The sequence below is a fragment of the Poecilia mexicana genome, unplaced genomic scaffold, assembly GCF_051168715.1.
Source record: "Poecilia mexicana isolate PSO_F unplaced genomic scaffold, ASM5116871v1 scaffold_17, whole genome shotgun sequence".
Classification (NCBI taxonomy): Eukaryota; Metazoa; Chordata; class Actinopteri; order Cyprinodontiformes; family Poeciliidae; genus Poecilia; species Poecilia mexicana.
This window is the reverse complement of record NW_028263386.1, coordinates 7909768-7924486: the sequence shown is the minus strand read 5'-3', so window position 1 is coordinate 7924486 and position 14719 is coordinate 7909768. Positions and strand designations below refer to the sequence as shown.

Genomic DNA, 14719 nt, shown 5'->3' with positions numbered 1-14719 from the left:
TGAGTGGCTCTATAACAGAAGATTAGACTCTGCTGAAGCCGCCAGCTCTTACAGAGCCCTTCGGAAAAGAAACGTCTCCTAATGTCGTCCTCATTGGGCAGAAGAAGGGGACTCTTATTAACTCAAAAAGATGTTTTATGCTTCTAAGCTAACCGTAGGACTTTAACGGACTTTTTTTAAGGCGTATATAATCATTTTTACATATTTTTTCTTTTCAGACTTGTATCTCATCATAGTTAAATAAGATTTTTTCCCCAAAAATTTAGAAATATAAAACCGTTGCTTTGTCGTGACAGTATATTAGACATTGAATCTGTGAAAAAATTGAGCTCCTCTGCCTTCTCCTGAGGTCACAGAAACAACCAATCAGAGCCAGGAGGAGGGTCTTGGCGCTGTCAATCACCCTGCTGTACACAAATTACCACAATAGAAAAATGTGTTAATATGTCTCATATAATCTAATTAAGTTTGTTTACATGAGTTCAATAAACTTAATTTGAGTACTTGTGACCAGATAATGCAATATACTGAAGATGGATCACTTGTTTTATTTTTTTCAGTGCATTCATTCAGCATATTCTTATAAGAGAAATCTGTTTGTCAAGAGAGCAATTCATTCTCATTTTCCAGCCATAAGCAGCAGGCAAAGTGGAAAAAGCCACTTTGGAAACGTGATTCCTATATTGCAGTGGTTTCTTGTTCGGATGTCGTGATCCTGTTTTTATGTCAGAAAACTGTTTGGAAATATTTCATCCACACTGAAAGAAAACCAAAGACTGATTTATGTTTAATTTAGGTTTGAACATCTTTATACTGCAAAGACACAAACTCTTACAAACTATTTTTGGTCTAGTTTCTAGTATTCTTGAAATAAGACATAATTAACTAATTAGTAACTTTTCAGCAAGATGTAAGAGTTTGTTTTAAGTGAATAATCCCTTAATATTTATGAAAAAAATGAATATTTTGTTTATAACATGGGAAGAATATGTTATAAGTGTAATTTCCCCATAATGTTTGTTACAATATTACATTTTTAATATAACATTTTTCCCATGAGTAAAAATGTCATATTAAAAATGCCATGTAATAACTTATAAAATAGGGAAAAATGTCATGCTTCACTGGTAGATTATTTCACTTTTTACAGGTATTTTCATCAGTATTAAAGGTTTATTGACTTAAAACAAGCTCCAAAAGTTACTTGCAAGTTAGACGTGCCTTATTTTAAGTACTTGAGATATTTGCATTAGAAACTTAACCAAAAATACCTTTTGTGTTTTTGCAGTGTATAAAATGCGACATAGGCCCTTTAACGAGAACAAGTGGTATTAGTCAGAACAACGCCTTTGTTCTAATTTGTTCCACTTAACCTCACACTTTGTTTCTTGTAAAGTTGATTATAATCAAGAGAAAATGAAGGTCTTAACGATTAGACTGCCCAGGGATTTTCTTCAAAGAATTTTAAACGCTTCTGAGCTAAAAACACCCTAAAGTTATGCACACCTTCATTTTGCTGATGTGCATTTTTTGGTGGGGGCTTAAATGTATCGGAGCTGATAATGATTCATGCCCCCATCTCTAGGTACCTCATTAAGCTTCTCCTCTACAGTAGCTTAGCCCAGCCCCACCCGCCCCACACCTTCTCCACACCTGCTTAGCTGCAGCAGGGCCCTCTGCGGGGCTCTGGCCCCCCGAACCGTCTGTTATATGATCCTTGTCCAATGGCGGGCAGCAGCCAGAGATGGTGGCTCCGCTGTGGGGCCCTATAAAATCACTCTGCCATATCACAGCGGGCCATCTGCTCGGCACAGTTGCTGATGCACTCTGGGAAGCCCTGGCACACGCTCAGAGGAGCGCACGTAGCTTCTGTCCTGGCACTTCCAAACGCACAGGGGCGGCACACGGCGCACTTTGATGTATGAGAGGTATGATTTTGGAGGTTACCGTTTGGGATGAGATGATGCTGTTTATGCCTTGTGAAAATATTCGTACCTCTTGAATTTTAACACGCTTTGTCACATTAAAACTACAAACTTCAATTGTTTTTTGTTTTTTTTTAGAATTTTATTTGTTAAAGTATAGCTAGTGATTGAATTAATCTATTAAGTTGATTTATCTTATTGATCGACTAACAAAGATGGACAGAGTACCCAAACATTATACAAGAGTAGCACTACTTTAACATATTTTACTCAAGTAAAAGTAAAAACTCTACTGAAGCACTGAGTAACTGATCAAATTATCAATCATTTAATATTTAAAAATTACATAATCAGACGGACCAAAACATAAAGTTAAGTGAAAATGTTAATACTTTAAGGACGAAAATGGCAATAATTCGTGTAAGCGACAAAAAATAAAATCATGCAAAAGAAAGAAAATGTTTCCAAATCAGTTTGTTTCAGTAAAAAACAAAACAAAGTTTTAACAGAAACTGCAGAAAATACACAAAAACCAACAAAACAGAAAAACACTCACCAAAAATAAAAAAAACAATTAGGAAACTAATTGCCTCTTTTTATTGAGAGAAACGTGCAAGACCCTTTTTATGTCCCCTGTCAGCAACGCTTTTACAGATGCATCTTCTAATAAAATCAAACTACTTTGTTATTTCACCAAAATATTTCATTTTTAGTTTATTGCCAAGCAGGTAAAAAAAAAATCAGAAACACTTTTAATGTCTTTATTGTAGCTTTTAAGTACTTTCAACTTGCTCAACAAAAAGTTTGGACACCAGTAGAAGTTTTAATGCAACCTTGCATAAAAATGCAGTTATTTACCAAATATTGCTAAGTTGACACTTTGCATTAAAAGTGACATTATTTACCAAAAGACACTTCTTTTACTCTTTTTGTAATGTCAGTCTTATGCACACCCCTTCAAATAAAGTGTTACCAAAAATTGCAATAAAATAAATTAAAGCTCACAGTTGTAATGTAAAAAGATATATTTGAGGCGTATTTTGTCAAGGCGCTGTTCCTTATTGAGATTAGAGAGATGAGTTGAGAAGAGGTGTCCTCGCAGTCACACACGCCTGTGAGTTTGCCCACGAATGAACATCTGGCATATTTTAGCCCAAAGGCCGGTTCCCTCCAAACCAGGCGACTGATTCAGAGTGATCTAATAAGGTAATGGCTTTTGGCTAATTCAATCTAGCTGGAAGCGGACGGTGGATTTGTGATTGTCATCGGGGATTAGTCATCAGGGGTGTCACAGAGAGAGAGAGGGGGTCCTGAAATCCTCCTCCTCCCCCCAAACCTCTCTTACTGTGTCACTCCACAAACCAAAATCTCATTTCATTCGTAATCAGCGCAGAGATGCCAGAGACGAAAATTAAATCTGCTTGTGGCCGACGTTGCGTTTATCCCTCATCAAAAATTATCAGTCTCTGATATACCTCCGTGATCTCAATCTCTATTACCAGCCGTACTCCACCAGTACCAACAGTTTAATTGAACGGGGGGGAGCGGCGGTGGTAGGGGGGTAATTTTGCGCTCTTATGATACCTGATGCAAGTAATATTTCCGATGGGGTGTTTTAGATTTCTGTTGGGAAATCTGTTTTAAACAGCTGAGGGTTTATTATTTCATGTTATTACTGGATTGTCATTATATCTCCTCGCTGTACTTTTTTTTTTCTCCGTTTTTGTCCTATTTTTTTACACACTGGAAATCAAGAGGGAGACATGTTAGACTCCCTTGAGGTCTTCTTTGTTCTCCTGCAGCTTTGCGTGCAATCCACCGTTAGAGTCATTTTCACGTTATCGACGTGAGAATGAAAAAGCAATAAGGTGCGAATGAACCCTCCGCCGATACATAAGATACCCATTAACAGCGGATCCTTGACCGGGGGACGAAACTAATATGAAGCAAATCTCATTTTGATTTGAAAGAAATGGCTCAGAAACTGAAATATCAGGTGGCAAATTGGAGGTAATGTTATGTGACAGTCTTTATTGCGGGATGAGGGGGGGAAATGCACTGGTTTAAAGCGATGTTAGCATAAATGAGATGATTTTTGTTATTGAAAAAAAAAAAAGTTTGTTTTCTGGCCCTCAGGTGAAGTGCTGCAAGTACTGGCCCGACGACACGGAGATCTACAGAGACATCAAGGTGACGCTGATAGAGACCGAGCTGCTGTCGGAGTACGTCATCAGAACCTTCGCTGTGGAGAAGGTGGGCTTATGTTTCGCTTTCACCTCATCTCGAGGGCGTTTAACCTTTCGTACAGCGGGAAATTACACACACTTAGGTTTTTGTGCCTCTAAGTGATACTGCAGAATAAATTGTCAAGAGGGATTTTTCAAAACTTCTTCTGTGCTCTGAAGGACGCAGAAAAGTGATTAAGCTTTGACTTTTATCAGCAGCTTATCAAGGCCTCAGAAACGCGGTGCCACTTAATCTGATAATACTTTTGTGAAATGCTGCATGCAGCTTCTTGAAACGATTAATACACCTTAAACATTTTATCCTGCTAAGGCCACAACTAAGGATTATTTTAATTATTCTTCTGACTATTAATTAAAAAAATGTGGACGTTCTGCAGATTTTTGTGGTTTTTTTACTCACTATTAGAACTACATTAAAAGATCCAAATAACCAAGTAATTCAATTCCTTTTTCAAATTAGAAACTAAACATTTTATTGCCTAAGATATGGACAGTGGACACTTTAAACAAACATGAGTTGGAGTGGAATAGTTGGTATTGAAAAGTATCCAAATCCAGTTTACTTGTAAAGCACGTTTAAAAACACCAAGCTTTCCCGAAGTTCTGTAAAAAGATAAGATTATTCATGTGTTAAGATGGCCTAGTCAAAGTAGAAATGCAGTTGAAAATCTGTGGAAAAACTTCCACCATCCAATCTGACTGAGCTTCAGCCGTTAATATAACTAAACCCCATCAAAATGGTATCCATCTAATTTTATTTACAACGGCTGAACAATCATTATTCCTTTAAAGTTCAACAAACGACAAAAACAGCGTCTATAAATAATAAATTAGTAATAAACAATAATCATATGTTTAAAGGATCATTTGAACAGTTTTATCCATTATCCATATTGTTCCTCTTTACGTGTGTGTAGATCCAAACTAAAACGGAACAATCAAAGTAAACTGATGTAATTGAAAGAAGCAGCCGGTTCTTTGGCGCTCTCTGTATTAAATAAAAGGTTTTCCGGTGGGAATCCTCCGGAATAATTAGCTCTCCCTTCAGACGTTGGTTAGTTACTGCTGAGGCACAAACAGCAGTTTGGGTTACAGTCCCACTGTGAGGAGCTGCAGCCTGCTGAGAGTCAGGTTTTCTGCACTGAGCGTTTTACAAACATCCACAGCATCCAGGTAGTCAGTGTTGCTCCCTGGAATCTGAAAGGCGTGGCACAGAAATGCTTCAGGTTCAAGGCTGCATTCCCCTTTGGATGATACTGTTTGCTGATAGATATTGGGAAGTTTTTTTCATCCTTCCTACTCTTGCCTCCATGTCGTCTGTGTTTGCATTTAATTCACTGCTGTATTTGCTCTGTAAGGACCTCTCGCAGCATGTGTGCTGTGTTTTTCTGCCCGGCGCTCTGTGTGTTTAACACGATGACTCTGTTCCTCAGAGAGGCGCTCACGAGATCCGGGAGATCCGGCAGTTTCACTTCACCGGCTGGCCGGACCACGGCGTGCCCTACCACTCCACGGGCCTGCTGGGGTTCATCCGCAGGGTCAAGTCCAAGACGCTGACCAACGCCGGACCCATGGTGGTTCACTGCAGGTGTGTGAGGAAACTGCTGTGGTACCAAACTCCCTTTTTAGAAGGAAAGGGAAAACTCAGATTTAGGCAAACTTTGCAAATCTTTTGTTTCAGTGTTGCTTTCATTCCTTCCGTCTACATCTCAAACTTTTCTTTCCTCTCTATTCCTTTTCTTTCTTTGTTGTGTTTTTCTTTTTCGTGCTTGACCTCGTTCCTTGCGCCTTGCCTTTTCTCTTCAGGTTCTGTCCTTTCTGTCTTCCAGTTTTTACAGAGTCCATATTTAAAGTCTTTTTACTGTGCAACTATCTGCTATAAAGTCATGATGTATTTTATGTTTTATATTTTACAATAAACGTAGCAAATGACTGGAGAAAAGTCTGTGATTTTTACATGAGAAATGTGTAGGGACTCTGTAGGATTTGTTCGGTCAGTAATTAATGCTATGAAATTTATGAATTAACTTTACACAGTCATATGTTTGACAAAAAGAACCGAAAGATATTTGGTAGGATCCCATTTAATGTGCAGCAGATCTCTAAAAACATTCCTAAACGTCTTTCCAAATAGGAAATATAACACAGAGAAGCATAGATATGTAACTTGTTTCTTTAATATGTTTAATTTTAAACTGTTTGTAATCAAAACATTACAAAATAAACACCCATTTAATGCATGTTGACCCACAGGTCATGTACTGCAATGCAAAAACTTTTACCTGTATGTTCATTTATTTTTTCACTGTTGCATTTTTCATGTTTTTCATTGGCCAGATGTTTCCAGTGTGCAGCAGAAATGGAGTGCAGAGAGCCAGTTGAAACGCTTTGCATTTACAGCTCAGTGTTTCTCCTGCACATATATCACTCAGCAGCAGCAATGCTGCATTCACAGATGTGCACCATCCCCTCATTACATGCACTAAGGCACAGATGCTAGAAATTCTCTGTTTTATCAAGCAGAAGATTTCGTCTCTTTTTTTTAACAGAGGAACATCAGATTTAAAATTTAAAATTATGTTTTAAATTTTGACCTGTAGGGTTAGAGGTGATTGAGTTTTATGCATAAATGTGTGTCGTTCTGCTGCCTGGTGAACTTTTATCCTACATTTATGGACGCAGCAACAAACTGTGGTCAGTGATTGATTTTTTTTATTTTATTTTTTTTTCACTTGCGAGTGTAAATGTTGAGTCGGGGAGCGTGTCCAACACCGGTTTATTTGGATTAAAAGTGAGCAGAGACCCTAAAACAACTCATTCTGAAAGGAATGAGCTGATCTATCCTAACCTGTTCAAGGAAGAACATTTAAGAGAAAAAAACAGGCTGTGTTTACATGTCTGAAATTAAAGCAGTAATAGAAAATTCCTTTGTCTGCGTGCAGTGCTGGTGCCGGTCGGACCGGCTGCTTCATCGTCATCGACATCATGCTGGACATGGCGGAGAGGGAAGGCGTGGTGGATATTTACAACTGTGTGAGGGAGCTGCGCTCACGGAGAGTCAACATGGTTCAGACTGAGGTATGGTCAGCCTGCTCTCCCAGTATCCTCAGCAGCACAAGTGAGTAGAGAACCGAAAAACTGTTCGCAAGGAGGAGTAGCACAACTTCAACATATTTTCAATCAATCAAAAGTAAAAATCAGAGGGAGAGAGAAAAAGGTTTTGAAAGGGTGTGCATAAGACTGACAGTCATAAACATGACAAACATCCGTTATGAACATGAAGCAGTCCTCATAAATGTTTACGACTGTTTTAGTTGCACTAAAAGTTGCATTAAAATTGCCAACTTTGCTTTAAGTGCCATTATTTACCGAATGACACTCCATTGATGAAAACTCCTTCATGTTCATATTAGGTGTTATATCATGTTTATGACAGTATAATGTCAGTCTTATGTGCACCCCTTCAAATAAAGTGTTACCAGCTATTCAATTAAACAGCACTGCAAAAACAGAAAATCTTACCAAGTATTTTTGTGCAAAGATCTTAGTACATTTCAGATAAGAAAAAAACTAATTTACAAGCAACTTTTCAGCAACAAGTAGCAGCTGGTTTTAAGTCAATAATTCCTTAATATTTACAAAAATGTTCTACTTCCTCTGGCAGATTTGTTTCACTTATAACTAATACTTTTTTTAATCAATATTAAGTGATCATTTACTTAAACTCCCAGTTCTTGCTGAAAAGTTACTCGTATGTTATTTTTGTCTTATTTCAAATGAACTGTGGTATCTTCACCAGAAATTAATATTGAGGATCATTTTGTGTTTTTGCAGTGGGACAAAAATAAAAAAAATAACATGTTACAAAATAACAGATCAAAGAAACTGTCTAAAGCTTATGAACCTGATACTTACTGTAGGTAATGTTACATAAATCCCTCCCAGTGATAATAAAGTGTTTTTCGTATATCCACCTACTCCAAATGGCACAACAAACTCAGCAGATACAAAACATCAGAACAACAAAGTCTGCATGCAAACAAGTCTCAATTTAACATAAACTGTAGGTGTTTCATTCGTTTTTACTAAACTGTTTGTTTTCATTCTGTGAGGTTACGCACTATGATTCGAGTGTCCAGAAATATTACATGATATTACTGGAGTAAAAGTAAATCGTACAGTGTTGTAAAACTACTCCTAAAAGTTCATTTTTTCCAGAAAGTTATTCAAGTAAATGTAATGGACTTGTCCACAAAACAAACCGGGAAGTCTAGGGATGAAACGCAACAGCTTGTAGCCGCCTAAAGTGGATCAAGTATTATCAACATTTAATTCTCCTCCTTAGCCCGCTCTACGTCAAGACAAAAGCTTCAAATTTAAAGAAAAAAAACTCCGTCATATATTCTTTTGAGTGATTTATTTGTGATTCATTTTGCAGCTGAGTGGAGATCTCTCGTAATTTTGCCATTCAGTTATTATGTCAATTATCTTTGAAAATCCAGCGTAATAATTTTTGTCATTTAGTGCAAAGTACCTGCTCAAATTTCAAATGTGAACGTTTCATTAACACATTACAAAACCATCTGATTTAACGGGAGTTCTGCTGTGTTTGTCTTTCAAACCATCAATTTGTCGCCAACACCTTTTTTTGTTTTTGTTTTTTTAAAATGGATCATCTCTTAGACATTTATTAAATTGCGCACAGAACGATTTCCCAGGGTGCTCGGCGTGAGTGGTTGGCACTACATTCTGTAATAACAGGATTTAGAGGCTTTGAACAGAAAGCATTTAGTTCATATCAGTGACTGAAAACATTCCTGGCCCGTTTTCCAGCTTTTCTCCGGTGCGGACTTCCCTGAACGCCGGCCATCTGGAGATGTCCATCGTGTCGTTGAATGCATCATTTCCCTGTAATTCTCTTTAAATCACAGGCGTCATTGGACTTAATGGGCAAATGTTTCATCGTTGACATCCGAATGGGGATTTGAGCAACCGGAGACCAAACGTTGAGTCACTCTCCTGAAGTTCAGTGACCTTCAACGCGCGTGCGTACGCGGGTGTTTTCCCTCGCAGGTGTTCAGGCTCATTGGCTCGGCTCCTGCGCCTGCAGCCAGACAACAACACTCCACCGCGGTTTAATTCGCCCATGAAAATGTAATGCGACTTCTTTAATACTTTATGAGCTCAGATAGGTTCCATCAACCTGTAAATTGATAAACATCTGACCTGCTGACCCGGCCCAGGGCGCGCAGGCTCTCAGTCGACGGTTCACGTTGGGACAGATGGCAAACGGCTTTTTCTGTTTGCACGTGTAAATCAGTGACCCCTGTGTTCGAGTGCGGATTTTGGTACAAAGTGACAAGGAAGTGTCAGCTGAAAATGTCACTTCAGAATAGATTTGCATCAAGCTTCAAGCTGTGTCACCGTCTCCAACGCTTGAGTGACTGACTCCAGGAGGAGGAAATCTGCTGTAATTTCCTTCTTCGGTCTGCATGAGAGCTGCTTTCATTGTCCAGACTTCATGCTTATTCACAGAGGCATGCAAAAATATCCATACCTCTGGAGCCATTTCACATTTCATCACATCAGAACCACAAACCTTAGCGTACTTTACGACAAAGTAGCACATAAATTTGGAGTGCAATCAAACTAGCATGTGGTTTCCAAATTTAAAAAAGCAAAACATGCATTTAAATGTATCATCTTTGAGTCATTAGTTTTATTTCTGAGCTTCAGAATAAAAGGGATGAGAGGTGGGTTTCAATTGTTTATTTGTGGAAAAACATTTGCAATAATTTCCTCCTCCTTCACAATCATGCACCACTTTATCCGTCACATAAAATAAAATTCAAATGCGTGTGATTTTGCAACGTTTGCATATTACCAAATCATAACCACCCGTGCAAAAGTTGGGTTAAATTTTAGGAAAAGGTCAATTTCAGAGAACATTTACTGTTTTTTAGTCCCAGAGAGGATTTAAATCAGCTTTCTAGCAAAAATATATGTTAAAATATGTAACGTAACCTTTCAGCATAAACAATGTCAAATATTAGCAGGGGAAAAAATGCCAAAGGGCTGAAACAAAAACATGTTAAAGGTCACTGAAATCCTCTCACTAAAGTGCAGCAGACCCTCATCGCGGCTGGTTTTGCTGCTGGTGAAAACAAAATTCTCATATTTTTGTGTCATTGAGGTCTAAGAAACACAAACATAACTAACGTTGATATCTTTAGACCCACAGCTTCAGTTGTGATCAGGCTAAAATCTGTGTGCAGTGATGGACTCTGACCTGAACCTTCAAAGACGCATAAACACAGTTACAAAGTCGGCCTTCTATCACCGGAAACATTTCCAGGATTAGAAGACGAATGTCTTTAATCTCATTAATTACTGCAACAGTGTCTTCACAGGTCTGCCTATATATATATATATATATATATATATATATATATATATATTTTTTTTTTTTTTTTTTTTTTTTTGGCCATTCTCCACATGTCTTTACATATAAAGCCTATATGAGTAATTCACATTCAACATAAAATAAAATAAACTTTTGTTAGGGAGTTATTTTTCTACTCGACCTTTTGTCCAATCCAGTTTGTCTATTTTTTTTATTTTTTTTTTCTCGCTGTCTTTTGTTTTGAACAGTGCCCATTTCGTCCTCTGTTCTCTGTATTTACATCGCCCCAGTTTTAAAGTTATTACAACGCTCCCTGTAGCTCTGAGAATAGACTTTAAATACTGCTAGTCAGCTTCTACGCACCACAAATCTGGAACAAACTTCCATAAAACTGCGAAACAGCTGAAACACTGATTTCTTTTAAATCATTTGTTTACTGCTGCCTTTGATTAGTAAGTTGAACATTGATCATCAACATGTTAGATGCGTCTCTGCTTGATGATCTGGCATTTGACAAAATGTGGTGTATATTGCTTGCCTCATGTTTGGTGATTATAAGATGTTTTTGCTGCTGAAATGCAAATAAATTTGACTTGACTAAGATGTCTGACGGATCCGCAATGAGGGTGCTGTTTTTTTCAGGAGCAGTATGTCTTTATCCATGACGCCATTTTGGAGGCATGTCTCTGTGGGGACACCACCATCCCCGCCAGCCAGCTCCGGTCCGTCTACTACGACATGATCCGCCTGGACCCGCAGACCAACTCCAGCCCCATTAAAGAGGAGTTCAGGGTGAGAGCTTTACAAAACGCATGGAGAGTGTGTGCAGATTCCTCATGAAGCTTCATCTCAAATGCAGGACAAACAATAGTAAACATGTTCTCTCTTGATGAAAGGCACAACCCCCCTCTGGGCCAATCAGGAGCAGAAATGCATTAATCTGTAATAGTATCACCCCCTCTTGGGCCAATGAGCGATATATGAGACGCATCATCCCCCCTAAGTTTCATCACAGTAACATCAGGGGAGTCAGAGCAGTCGCTAATGGAACTGATTAAAGAATTGCACTGTTAATTACCATAGTGGGAGATAATTAGCACACTCACGACCCAAGCGCCTACCTTCCTGCGTCGATATGACAGCATGTAATCTGCCTCCATGCGACAGACTCTGAACATGGTGACTCCCACGCTGCGGGTGGAGGACTGCAGCATCGCCCTGCTGCCCCGGAACCACGAGAAGAACCGCTGCATGGACGTCCTGCCGCCAGACCGCTGCCTGCCCTTTCTGATCACCATCGACGGCGAGAGCTCCAACTACATCAACGCCGCGCTGATGGACGTAAGAGTCAAACACGGGCTTGGCTCCGTCGGGTTACCCACTTCAGAGATGTAGAAATTCACTGGGAAAACTCAAAAGGAACAAAGTGTGAGGTTAAGTGGAACAAATTAGAACAAAGGCAATGTTCTTACCAGTACCACTTGTTCTTGTTAAAGGGCCTATTGCATAAAAGCCTGCAATGCAAAATTAATAACAAATGTTTTTGGTTTAGTTTATAATGCAAACATCTTAGGATATTTGAAATTAGACTTCACTACTTTACTAGTAACTTTTCAGCCAGATATAGGAGCTTGTTTAAAGTAAATAAGTCCCTTAATATTAATGAAAAAGTGCCAGTTCCACTGGCAGGTTTTTTTAAGTCATGAAACATTTTTCTCATACCTGAAAAAAATCTACCAGTGGAACTAGTACTTTTTCTAAAAATCTATATTTTTGCCTTCTCCTTCCATCTCCTTATTTTTGCACAAGGCATTACTGAGTTACATGCTCTCATGTTAGAAGAACATTTTTACAAATATATTGTCAACAGAGAAGAAATTTCCATTAGAAACCTCTATAACAGTGTTTTAGGATGAGGATCACTTAACTTATTGGGTTTGTTTTGAGTTATTTGCAGATTCTGAAAATTTGGATTCCAAGCTTTCCAATTATGCAAAACAATGAAATAAAAAATAAATTGTGTTGTGCGCATTGACATGTCAGGGCTATTTGTAATTTAGAAACAATAAATGAAAAATAAACTTGAGTTGCTTTGGCAGAAACAAAAACCTATTGAATATATGCTATCCACCCATTTCTAACAATTGCTTGTGATTAAATCATTTTCAATTAAATAAAACTAACGACATGTGAGCAGAGCAATAGCAAGCAAAGTCGGGGAAACAGTTCTCACTAACGATTCACTAACGACTCTGAGCCGTTCAAAAGAATCGAATGGCTAGCTAAAGACACATCAATACTCTCAGTATGTATGACTTAGCTTCCTCCGAACATATCAGTTGTTTTCTTTCCACCTGATCTTCAGTTTTTCTTTTGAATGATCTGGTTTTAAGCCACTTATCCGTTATTATTTTAAACAATCCTTTGGTAAGCTAGCTGTAGCGTCGTGCTTTGAGCTAACGTCACGGTAAAATAAATGGCCGCCTCCGTGCAGTACCTTGCAGACCACTAGGGGGCGCCCGCAGTTTGAGACAGACTGCTCTATGGTTCTTTAAAATCTTGCTTTTCCTTCTGTGTTTCTGCTCCTCCAGAGTTACAAGCAGCCGTCTGCGTTCATAGTGACCCAGCACCCGCTGCCAAACACAGTGAAGGACTTTTGGAGGTTGGTGCTGGACTACCACTGCACATCCATAGTGATGCTGAACGACGTGGACCCAGCACAGGTAACCCAGACCATGTGCTCAAATCCAAATAACCGTCTTTCAGAAACATTGCAAGTCTCACACACAAAGTGGTTTTTTTTTATTACCAGTGTGTATAAGCCCTGGGAAAACAACACTCGTACTTTTTTAGACACAGTATGGATGCAGCGTGTGTTTGAAATATGGGAGATGCAGCCGAGAGGATGCCATGAAAGCGGAAACAGGCCTGTGGAAGAGGATCTCCAGATTTCTCAGCCCGAGGCTCTGTCATAACACCCGGGGATCAAAGCCTGAAGCCGGGCTGCTTCCCCTCCACCCAAATCCCCTTTCCCTGGGTGACTGACTGACTGGGTAGAAAAGGCCTTTCATTCAATATTCTCACTGTAGCCGGCCCGTCAGGCAGCCAAGAAAGGAGCACAGGTGGGAATGGGAGGAGGATGTGCAGATGAACGGGAGAGAGCTGGAGCTTTCCTTTCCCTCGCATCAACATCTTTGTTTTTGCATCTGTTAGATTTGTCAATTTTTGACTGGCTCTCAGAGGAAGCTTGAAAGCGGAGCTTAAGCTGCTGCACAAACTGCGTATGTTTGCTGCAATAGAGGAGTTGATGGCTAATTGTATGCTTGACTCCGTGCACGTTGTCTGTCCTGTTAATTTGCATTCTTCGAGGCAGTGTAGCTGTTTGCTCGTGACTGTGTGACTCTGCAGGAAGGAGTGTCCATCTGTGTGTGCTCTGGTTTAGCGCTGTGAGGCTAGCAGTGCAGCTCCACAGGTGCACGTTCTCAACTGCGCGTCCTCACCTGCTGGGCAGAAATTGGCGAGACTTTGCTGTTCTTTTGAAGCCGTCCCCCAGGGGTCGACGTCTCTGTTCGGCTGCCAGCTCCGTTGTCAGTCAGGAGCACTTTGGAATAACCTTGTTTTGTGAGCCTGTTCTTTTATCATTTATTGCCATTTTAGATAAAAGTATTGATGCTTTTTTTGACTTAGCAAAAAAAAGTTGATTGCATTAATAAAACGGCTGCAGGTTGATGGCTGACCATTCGACAATTCTCCAATGAGTGGAATTTGTCTAGAATTTGATATCAGCATTTTCAACAACTATGGAAAGAGAAAATAATAGTCATTTTTGTATTTTAAAACTTTATATCTTATTCCATTGTCCAAATACTTCATGCTGCCCTTCATTCCTTGTGTAATTCTTCAGAGATGTGAGTGACCATGGAGGAGTTGCACTGCAAAAACACAAAATCCTACCAAGTATTTGAGCCGAGTTTGAAATAAGACAAAACTAACGTACAAATAACTTTTCTGCAAGATGTATAGTGAATTCAGAACAAATATGCGTAACATTCCTTTCCTTGTGTCCTTCCATTTTTGTACCTATATTCCTTTGTGGCCTTCCTTCCTTGAATTCCTCCTTGTTCTTTACCTTCATTGAATCCTTT

General features: G+C 39.1%; 1 protein-coding gene across 1 annotated transcript in view; it reads left to right on the top strand.

Moving 5' to 3' along the window:
* Positions 1 to 14719, top strand: part of LOC106929367 (receptor-type tyrosine-protein phosphatase mu-like) — a 192654-nt gene that overhangs the window by 170977 nt on the left and 6958 nt on the right. The window contains exons 24-29 of the mRNA XM_088014377.1: positions 4062 to 4178; positions 5605 to 5759; positions 7114 to 7249; positions 11217 to 11366; positions 11742 to 11915; positions 13166 to 13297. Coding sequence (XP_087870503.1) covers positions 4062 to 4178; positions 5605 to 5759; positions 7114 to 7249; positions 11217 to 11366; positions 11742 to 11915; positions 13166 to 13297 — 864 coding nt within the window. The remainder of the gene's footprint in view (positions 1 to 4061; positions 4179 to 5604; positions 5760 to 7113; positions 7250 to 11216; positions 11367 to 11741; positions 11916 to 13165; positions 13298 to 14719) is intronic.